This window comes from Plasmodium gonderi, assembly GCF_002157705.1.
Source record: "Plasmodium gonderi DNA, contig: Chr04, whole genome shotgun sequence".
NCBI lineage: Eukaryota > Apicomplexa > Aconoidasida > Haemosporida > Plasmodiidae > Plasmodium > Plasmodium gonderi.
In genome coordinates, this window is record NW_021628928.1 from 61,470 (window position 1) to 72,471 (window position 11,002).

At 23.7% G+C, this 11,002-nt stretch overlaps 3 protein-coding genes across 3 annotated transcripts; 2 read left to right on the plus strand and 1 right to left on the minus strand.

The window, feature by feature from the left end:
- Window positions 1-808: 808 nt before the first annotated feature.
- On the plus strand, window positions 809-3,092 carry PGO_040090 (variable surface protein; the record flags this gene model as incomplete). The annotated part of the gene is made up of 4 exons (XM_028686198.1): window positions 809-862; window positions 1,000-1,812; window positions 1,947-2,807; window positions 2,931-3,092. 4 exons carry the CDS (start codon window positions 809-811, stop codon window positions 3,090-3,092), a joined length of 1,890 nt encoding a protein of 629 aa, XP_028541999.1.
- A 1,755-nt stretch (window positions 3,093-4,847) lies between these two features.
- Window positions 4,848-6,459, minus strand: PGO_040100 (variable surface protein; the record flags this gene model as incomplete). The annotated part of the gene is made up of 3 exons (XM_028686199.1): window positions 4,848-5,018; window positions 5,125-6,012; window positions 6,433-6,459. The coding sequence occupies 3 exons, from the start codon at window positions 6,457-6,459 to the stop codon at window positions 4,848-4,850; spliced, it is 1,086 nt and encodes a 361-aa protein (XP_028542000.1).
- Window positions 6,460-10,038: 3,579 nt separating this feature from the next.
- PGO_040110 (tryptophan-rich antigen) lies at window positions 10,039-11,002 on the plus strand (the record flags this gene model as incomplete). Its single annotated transcript, XM_028686200.1, has 2 exons — window positions 10,039-10,107; window positions 10,244-11,002. The coding sequence occupies 2 exons, from the start codon at window positions 10,039-10,041 to the stop codon at window positions 11,000-11,002; spliced, it is 828 nt and encodes a 275-aa protein (XP_028542001.1).

Below are 11,002 nucleotides of genomic sequence, written 5' to 3' on the forward strand. Positions count from 1 at the left end.
AATACTAAAAGATTACATTGTATATTACATTAATTCTAATGTAAAATCGAATCAGTTTCTATTTTAATTGTTTTGTAAAATTGATATATATGTAAAAGGGGATTTCTTCATATAAAAGAACAGCTTTCACTGAATAGTGAATTTAATTCTCAGTATAATAATAATTTTTATATAAAATGTTTCTTCTATATAAGAGAAATATAAATATCATCAGAATTACAACTAATATTTAATTCATTCATTAGTTATCTCATAATGTTTGTAATATTTGTTCTTTTATGATGTTAGAAAACGTAAAATATGACAGAATAAATGTAATATAATACAGCACGTGTAAAATTGCATTTGAAAACATCAAAAACAATTGTTAATTATAGATAAAAAAAATTTATGTGGATATTTAAATACAACCAAAATGTTAAAATGAAAAAACAAAAAGTAGATATGAATATTTGAACCTAGTCTATAAATATTCCTTTTAAAAAAATAATAGAAATAGAAGTATTGTGTAACATATTAATATCATTAAATAGTATACATTTGAAGGAAACATAAATAATTTATTCATTAATTATAAAAACATTTATGAGAAATATAGTTATACTATTTTCATTACAAAATTTTTTTCTTGTTATATTAATTCGCTTGTCATTTTCACAGATTGTACCCTAATAATTTTATTACTAAGATGTATATTTTAGGTTTTATTATTATCACAGGTCCAAAATATTTAGACCTTTCATAGTACACATTTATGTTAAATGTACAAACCCTTATAGTATCGCAAAGCTTATAATATTATTGCATTATGATGAGTGAAGAAAACATTGTTGATTATGCCTTTAATTTGTTGAGCAAAAATGTAATTTTTCATTTTTTATTAGTTTAACATTCTATAATATTTTACTTAAATTTTGTGCTTCTCTTGTATTATAAGAAAAAATAAATATTTCTGAAATTTTTGTTTTTACAAATGTTATTCTTTCTTTTAATTCATAGGTTAAATTTTTTGAGAAATCAGAATTGTACAAGTTCTACGATATTATAGATTTATCCTATGAAGGTCATAAAAGCACGATCAAGTGTAATGTTATTCGTGATAACAATGCCATTCAAATATGTGGTTATCTTGAAGAAATAGCAAGTTCTTGGAATGATAAAATCGTGCCAATTTTTTGTTCGAAAGGTATTAATAATTTTAAGTGTTGTGATTTCTTATTCTATTGGCTATATGGAAAATTTGTGAAGTATAATATTAAAAGTTCAGATATAAACTCAATATTCGATAAATTTAAAACTTTATTTGAAACTCAATGTTATAGTGCCAATAAAGAACGTTTTTATATAAAAAGAGTATATGATAAAAAAGTTTTGAAGGAAAAAAAAGAATTACACGATTTTGTAGAATATTATAGTACAATTAAAGATTTGTGGAACGATGAAGAGAATGAACATAAGAACTATTGTCTATATATGAAGCATATTCTTCAACTGTACAAAAAACTAAAGGAGAAAAAATGTTCAACACTGTATAAGTGTGAGATGGAAATGCTTGAAACAAAAATTATAGATGATTTGACAGAGTTCAATTTTTTAAAAAGGCAGTGCTCTGATATTTCTAGTGACCTAGATATAATAAAAAAAACTAAAATAAAATGTCCACAAGAACCAAGAATATATAATGAACAACCACAAAATGGGGTCCAGCAAAATATCCACACTACTAATATTGGAGAATCTGCTGCTGCTCAAAAAAGAGAACGTTTTAAAACTGCATCTAGTGAAAAACTTCTGCATAAAATGAATAAGATTGTATATATTAATTTTTCTTGTCATTTTTAACTTTTAACATAATTTTTCTGCTGCAAATTTTATATATTAGATAAATTTATTAATTGAACACAATTATGTATTTACATAACATATCATTTTTTCTTAATTTTTAGGAAGACGTTTTAAGTCCGTTTTCGTCTTATGAGATATATGATGAATTTAATAATGAGAATAATCTGTCTAATCATAGAATTTGTGAAACTATTGGAAATAATGAAATGAAAGATTTAAAGTTGAATACGTTTTGTAAACAAATTGTAAAAAATTTAAAAAATATATATGGAATATTGAACAGAGAAAGACGTGACGAATGTTGTTTATATTTCAATTATTGGTTGCATGATCAACATAAAAAAAAATTAGATACAATTTTAGAGAAGGATAAAAAAACAGCATACACTTCTAAACTTTTAGAAATGCAATTTCCTATTATAAATGAATTGGGTATACATGACTGTTATTACGACTTTAAAAATAATTTGGATTATTGGGAAGAAATTATCTATTTGCTATATTACTTCAAAAGTTATGAAAGTACTTTATCTAATATATATCCTGAAAAAGATAAACATGAAGAATATTGCAACTATCTTTCGAAAATTAAGAAACTGTTTGAAAAGTATATAAAACACTGCTGTACTTGCTATACTATTCCAAGAGAATATTGTGAGAATCACTGTTCAGGATATTTCAAATGCGAAAAACAATATTACCCAATTAATCTAATATCAAAATTACAGTGTAACCATGAAACGGCTACCGAAAGCGCAGAACAATTGTTCAAATCAGTAACAATTGATCAAAAGGTTAATCTATTAAGTCTGAAATCAAATGGATTTACAAATACTGATAATTATAATAATAAACCATCAATGCTGATATATAATAATGTACGTTTTGACCCCTTTAATTTGATCGCTATAGGTGGTCTTACATTTATTGGAATATCTCTCCTATTTTTCATCTTTTATAAAGTAGAAACTACATTAAAAACTACAAATAATTAATTTTTTTGTTTTTAATGTATTTTTCCTAACAAGTTGCAATTATTAAACAATTATTTTGTACATGCTTTATACTCTTTGTATATACATTAGTTTACACCCTTTGGATCAAGGTTGAATAGGAAGTCAATGAAAAAAAAAATTAATTATGGTGTCTACCAAAAAAATATATCACAAAGATTAGGAAAAGATTCAGGACCTCGAAATGCAAATTCACGTAATAAACGAATTCACATAACTTACCGTGCACAATGAAATTAAGTATACTTGTGTTATCGGAGATATAAAACAATGTATCATATCCACATTATAATAATTTAAGCATGGTTATAAACGTGCTTATATTTAATTGTCATGGGGGAAAAAAAAAAAAAAAACGCTCTTAAAAATTATATAATAATTATTTTAACCTTGTATTCGTGTTTGTAATTTTTTTTGTTTCTGAATAAAATTTTTACTTCTAATTTTAAACATGTTTTTGCTAACAAATTTGTATATTTTTTAGTTGATGACTTTTATTCTTCCAAGTCTACTAAATGAAATTGAGACATGTCGACGTTAATTATTTAATGCTACCATGTTATTAACATAATATGTATTTTTAAGTTAATCTATGCGTTGACAAACCTACATATTAGAGGGAATATTTAATTAATATTCTAAAAAAAACAGTATATTCTCAAAAATTAGTTCTCTCATTTATAATATATTTTCCTTATGTTATATGTTACTCTTACTTCTTCAAAAATTTATAGCTAATTTTTAAAAATATTACATAAAAATACAAAAATGTAAATATATGAGATATAAATTATTTTCCGATATGTGTCTAACGCAAGTTGATTAACATGTTTGTTTCGTGCAACTCAGAATGAAAGGGTATATAGTATGCAACCATATTTATTCCTGAAAATACATAATTAATATTTTAATAAAATTGTACTGGTATAAACATTTTTTTATAACACAATAATGTAGCAATATACCCCTTTTAATTTTTCATTTTTTGTACACATTTTTAAAGTTAGAAATAAAAAAATGCACATACATAATAGATTAATAAAAATACTTATATTTTTGAATTAACATTTTAATTTTGTAGAATTTAATAGATCATAAAATAAGGTATTATAGATAGAAATCCATATAACACTTCTAAATACATGCGCAAAAAATGCCAATTATTTTTGTTCATTTTATGCAAACAAGACATGTATATATGTTGTTTAAAAAAATTGTTTAAAACTGGACTTAAAAAAATAGCATACGTGTTAAAATAAAAAAACAATTGTCTATCACATTAAGAGAAATAAAAAATTAAATTCTTGTATTAATATTTATTGACTGTAAAAATAATAGATCATGGCACAAATGAAATTCTGTAAAACAACATTTTGTGCAGTAATATATTTAATGCGCATAAAAAAATAAAAAGATACTATTCCAAATGTAGTATGAGTGTTCATTCCTAATAAAATAGGAACATGTACGTCATTAAAAATTCTTCTTATAATTCTAAATATATAATATATATTCTGCTTAAACATGTAAGCCATTTTATAAAAAGAAAAAACTCATTCATACATTTTTCTTATGTGTAATCATAATTGACATCATTAAAAATTATGATTAATTAAAAAAAAATGTATAATTTTATGGTGAAGTAATTTCATTATAATAAAGCTTAAGAATTCTTTTCTTACTATAATTTTATATCATATAATTCTAAGGATAAAATAAATAACAGCTAACAAATGTGTATATTCTGTAAAATTTCCGAAATCGTGCCAAATACACTGCTTAATTCAGACCTCTTTGGAACAAGTAATGCATGTGTTTATTCATCTTATATATGGAGCAAAATAATGTGGGAAACAGAAATAATCAACACCTTTTTGTGTATTTATTTATTATTTTTGTAGATAATTTCACTATATAGAATTATTAAAAACACTTTTTATCAGATATTTAAATGTTTATTTTCAAATGAGTTTTATGCTTCGCTTGACATTAGTCATAGGACTCAAAAGAAGAGTGGTAAATCCAATACAGTCGCCTATTATCCATATATATATTCAAATAATCCAAAGATACATCACTATTATCTTCATCAAAAATATTATTCATACATCTAGTTCTCTTTGTCTTCTTCTTACGAAAGAAGTATCTAATGTTTGTGTGCTGAAAAAGAAACATAACACGTAGTGTTTAAACAATATATTTATTTTGTTATTATTAGTAAAAACATATAATACATATACTCTTTTAATCACTATTTTGTATTTACTTTAATATATGTGTAAAAAATAAGGGATAGTCCTAATAATAAAATAGCCCAAATCCCAAGGCGAAGATGACTATATTCAAATGAGTAATCTGTAATTTTCGATGAAACTGGAGTTACTATATTATCTGCATTTTCAGTTGGAATATTTACAGGTGGTAAAAAATTCGTTTCACGTTCATCCACAGTATCTAATTCTTCCTTTTTACAGGAACCTGGTTTACCACTTTGTGACATATCAATCGAACAATCCTCATCTTTTTGGGTAACAGTAAGAGGATATAATTTTTCTTGTACAGGAGGAGCTGGTTGAGAACTTCTAGAACTTCCAAATAGGGAAAATAAAAATCCTCCCAATGTACCCCAGCCATTATTTACAGGTTTAACGTTTTGATTTTGTGCATCAGCTCTAGTTATTGGTTGAACTAAGAATGCTACACCTGGGCTATCTCTATGTTTTTCACTTCCCAATCTTGTAGATTCTATAGACGTTTCTGCATGTACGACCACATTTTCTCTTCCATGAGTCGATGCTTTACTATGCTTTTTTATTTGTTTTATTAGATCATTTGGGGTATCTCTATCTGGATTACATGTAAAATAAGTTGGACAATCACTATTAAAAATATCGTACTTATCACAACATTCATCCTTCTCCTCTTCATATAAACTATTTATATATGTTAAGTATTTTAAATACAAATCGTGTTTATCAATATCTGATTCAATTCCAATTTTAATTTTATCTATATTTTTAAAAAAATCATGCAAATCTTTCTCTTTTACCCATTGTTCGAATTCGCCACTAAAAAAACATTCACATGGTGCAGTACCTAACACTCTTCTGTTAATGTCTTGCACTATATCAACAATTTTTGAAATGAAGATGCCCTTTTACGCCTTATTCGAGGGAATGCTAAATTTTTTCCTTATTTTATCTTTCACCCAATGCGTAAAATATGAACAGCGGTCAATGCTCTTACTTTCCAATTTAAAAATATCTGGCAAGTTAATTAATTTACATGATATTTCTTTACAAAAATTGATCATTTCATTTTTCCTATTATCATTAGAAATATTTAAGTCATTACAGTAATTCCAATTATTACATTTTTTAGTGTCTTCTTCAAATTTTTTATATTTCTGCTGTGAAAGAAAGTTTTTAAAAAGGGTCTCCTGAAAATAAGAAATAACAAATATATACACATGTATAAATTATTCATTTACATTATACATTTTCATCCTTTAAAAGGAATGAAATATTCAAATATTAGGTTACAAATGTGTGGCTGAAAATTCATAAAGGCCTACCCATTCTCTATTACTTTGAGTCTCCATTATATTTAGCCATTGTTGTATAAAATGATAAATAATACTGTCATTACATAAGAATTCCCATATAAATAATAAAGGAAAATAATATATAGAAATACTAGTTCTTACATTATACTAATGTTAAAATTATCTAAATATTTGTGATTAGGAATTATATTTATATTATACATTAGTATGTAATTGTTTTTACTTCTATTAACATTCATATATAAAATAAAAGTTTCTAATTTGCTAAAAAAGTATAAAAACAAATAAAAAATAGAATACTCTACATACTTAAATTATGTAAAACAGAAGACATCATTTTATAAATACTTAATTTATATATCTACTTTATTAAACCATTTATTATTTTGAAATATGAAAGAAGATTCCGTACGTTTTCTGAGTATTGAATTTAATTCTCATTGGAACAATACGTAGATATGCCATTTTTTCTCTTAAACATGTTAGCTGTAGATAAATGCACTTTCAATAAAAAAAAGTAAAAATTCATATTTACAATGAATCACGTAATTTCTTAGCTTAAAGTTGAAAATTTTTATTTGTTTAGTAGATCCAGTCTATGAAGAATCAAATAATGAACCACTTTTTTTTTTTTTTTATTTCGTAATTTTAAAGGATAATTCTTATAACTTGAAGTTCAAACAAAATAAAAAGAAATTGCATAAATCAAAAAATGTAAAACATAAACAATGCTGTAACACAGAGAAAATATTTATTGTTTTAAAACATGACTAAATTATAAATTCCTTATTTAAATTTAATCCATTTATCTTAGTTAAAAATTTATTCGTCAAAGTTTTCGCATGTCAAAAGTAGTTGCAATTTAAATATTAAAATTGGTTACCTAACGAAATTATAATTCTTCAAAATGTAGATGTTTTCAATTTGGTCCTTTTTTTTTATCTATCAGAATATATATAAAATATGACAAATATTAAGTACAAAAAAATTGAAGTTTAATAATTTTGAAAAAATAAAAAAATCTCTAGAATTTTTCTAACGTTTCAAAGATGTTATATATATATATGCGTACCATTTTATGTTTATTTGAAAAACTACTTCTTTCAGTTTGGTGTAGTTCTCAAAAAAAACGCACTAATGTTGCTTTTTTGAATGCTACCATTGTTCCTAATAATATAATGATTAATCATATATGTAAATAAGTTTTCATATTTTACATAAAATTTTTTTTTCCATAATTCATATATTTATAATGAGATAAAAGTTTTATTTTCTCTTTTATTACCTGTAACAGTTAATAACCTGTCTGTTTTTCATGCAACAACAGTATATCAATGCAAAAATATTTAAGAAACATTATCAAATGTTGAGCAAAATATGAATGCTTTTAGAAAAATATTAAAAAAATATATTTTATTATTTCAAAAATGTTTTCTATATCATCAAATAATCTTTAAATTATTTTTTTTAATGTCATTTTGTTGTTTAATTCATAATTAAAAATCTGTTATACCCGTAACAACCCTTTTTAAAAAAAATTTTGAAACTTTTTATATCCACTAAATAAATTTAAATTCCTTTATATACAATAATTTCTACTAAACTATTTCCTTAAGAACAATTTTATAATAAATAAATTCGGCATAAATGAAAAGGCATAGTTACACCAGGATCAATTGTATTTTTAAAACAGATTGTCTTAATTACTACACATTTTTTAATTTTTATGAAGCATGTTTAATGAGAATTATTCAATTGAAGATACTCCCAACTTGACCACAGTTTTAATTTATTAGATAATAACCATATACTGGGCATACAACATATTAGATTAATATAGGATTAGTGAAATACTCTATTGATTTTTTTTTTTTTTGTTTTTACAATTTCACCAGATTTGTTTTCCTTGTGATTGCATCTATATCCATTTATTATTTCTATTATGTTTTTTTTTCTTTTTTTTTGGAAATTGCTTCATAAGTTAATAAAGCAATACATATATATTTTTTTTTCATAACAAATAAAATGATGATTCACTTTGATTAAAACACATCAGGTCTATAATTATAAAATTGTAAAACATTTATTATCGTTACTTTACAAAAAATTTTGAAAAATGAGGATTATATGCAATTCGTTATTTATATATGTTGATGAATAATCAAAATAAAATTAATGCATAAAAAATTGTGACTTATTAATTTTTAAAAAAGTTGTTAAAACTGTTCCTTTTTTAAGCAAAAACATATGATCATAGGTAGGGTTTAATTTAAATTTTTTTAATTATACACTTAAAAAAACATGTATATTTTTTGCTTTTCTTACTAAATCGTTTTTTTTTTTTTTTTTTACTATCTTTTTTTTAACACCTTTTTTCATTAATTTCGTTCATACTATACTTAGCTTAATGGTATTATTAATATATGTCTTATCATTATAGTTTAGCCAGGTAAGTAGTGTATTAACCCCCTGAATGTGTAAAAAAAGAAACATACTATGTAACTCCCATTTGGGTATAAAAAAAAAAAAATTTTCATTAAGTGTAATAAATGCTATATAAATGTTGATATAATTCTTTTAAGTTTCTTATAACAAAACCTGTTACCATTTCCGTTATTGAACATCATTTAAGTGTAAAAAATTCTCTCAAACGCGTGTTTTATGTAACATTAATTCCTATAATTTGAGCTAAAATTTGTTCATTTTTTTTCTTTCATATTATGAAAAATATTTTAAACTGTGTTTATTTCATTTAAAGCGTCAGAAATATTCTATGCATAAAATATATAAAATACACAAAAGAGCAAATTAACCAAAAGTCACTAAAAAAAAATAATAACACATTTATCTGAATAAGCAGGCTCATGCATAATAGATTCCGCGATCGAAAAATTTATAAAAGAAGAAAAAACGGAATCAATTTTTAAAATAACTTCCATTTACCTTCACTTTATAATTAAGTAATTTCATAATATTTATTTAAAGTGCTTCTTAGTCCATAATATGACACACTTTTTAAATTAAAGTGTATGATTCCAACTGCTTTTTTATTATATTAATCAAAAGGATTTCTAAATTACATTTATAACCGTTATGTATAACTGTCAATTTTATAAAAAAAAAAAAAAAAGAGGATAAATGTACTGATATGTTTACTATTTACTATACATATATATTAAAATTAAAAAAAAAATAATAATAAAAAAGAAGAAATAATATAAAAGTAAAGTTCGTTGCTCAAATGAGTTTAAAAAAAATTAATCTAAGAACACATAGAATTATTCTTTCGAACAAGGAGTAAAAATGCACGCAAAATAGCTCAATATGAACACTTTCTATTTCATGGTTAACTTTTTCTTTAGTTTTTTTTAAACCCTTATTATAAATCCTTTTATTTCTATTAGGCTTTCACTTGTTCTTATGTTCTATTTCATTAAATCCATTATGTAGATGAGCAATTACAATTTTCTTTTCTTTTTAACCTGAATTAACAAATTTCGGTAAACTCACAAAAATATATTTAAACATATCCTAAATTTCTATTATCCTCAAAATTTAACTGTAAAAAATGAGAGCTATGCACATTATAAAATATTAATAAATAAAATTAAAAAAATGTTTTTTTCGACACATATTACTTTATTTATCTTATCGTCTGCTTACATTTTAAGCAACATTTCCCCCGTAAGAAAGAAATTGCACACATACACCGATAACTTTTCTTTTTTAATCCTTTTTTTTTCAATCTAAATCTTTATGTGAAAAAATATTTTATAAATGTCATAAATATTTTTTTTTTTTTTTTTTTATTCATATTCAGTCTCTTCAGCATATAAAAAATCGCTCCATACATGAATTAACGAATCCAATCGTATCGGAACAAGATGGAATAGTGTATGGTTCTAATCTGAGAGAAGAACAGAATAACAACTTGATGTTGAAGTTTGAAGATGAATGGAAAGATTTTGTTACTACTTTGGAACATGAAAAAAACAAATGGATTCAAGAAAAAGATGTAGAGTGGAATGAATGGTTGGAAATAATGCAAGATAAGTGGACACATTATGACAGAAACTTGAGTCCAACGTATAAAAACAAAATTTTGGAAAAATCATCCAAATGGGATGAATTTGACTGGGAATATTGGGCTAATACAGAATGGCATGACCTAATGGAAAGAGATTGGAAAAATTGGATTTATGGAAATAAATTGAGTTTGAATAAATTAATACAAAATAAATGGATCAATTGGTGTAACGATAAATTTTTGGAATGGTTAATGAATGAGTTGAATGATGACCAAGATGCATATACAGAAAGTACACAAAGTGATGAGGATCTTTCCAATTCAGAACAAAATGAAAATCCTGAGCTTAATATGGAAGACGAAATTTTTAGTAAAAATAAAGAATGGGAAAGTTGGACTGACAAAAAAGAGAAATTAATTAAAAAAATAAAGAATGATAATTGGAAAGAATGGAAAAATAACAAATATGCCACCTTTAACACATGGAGAGAATCCTTCATTAAAAAATGGATAAAAGAAAAACAGTGGGAAATATTGACTCAAAATAAATAA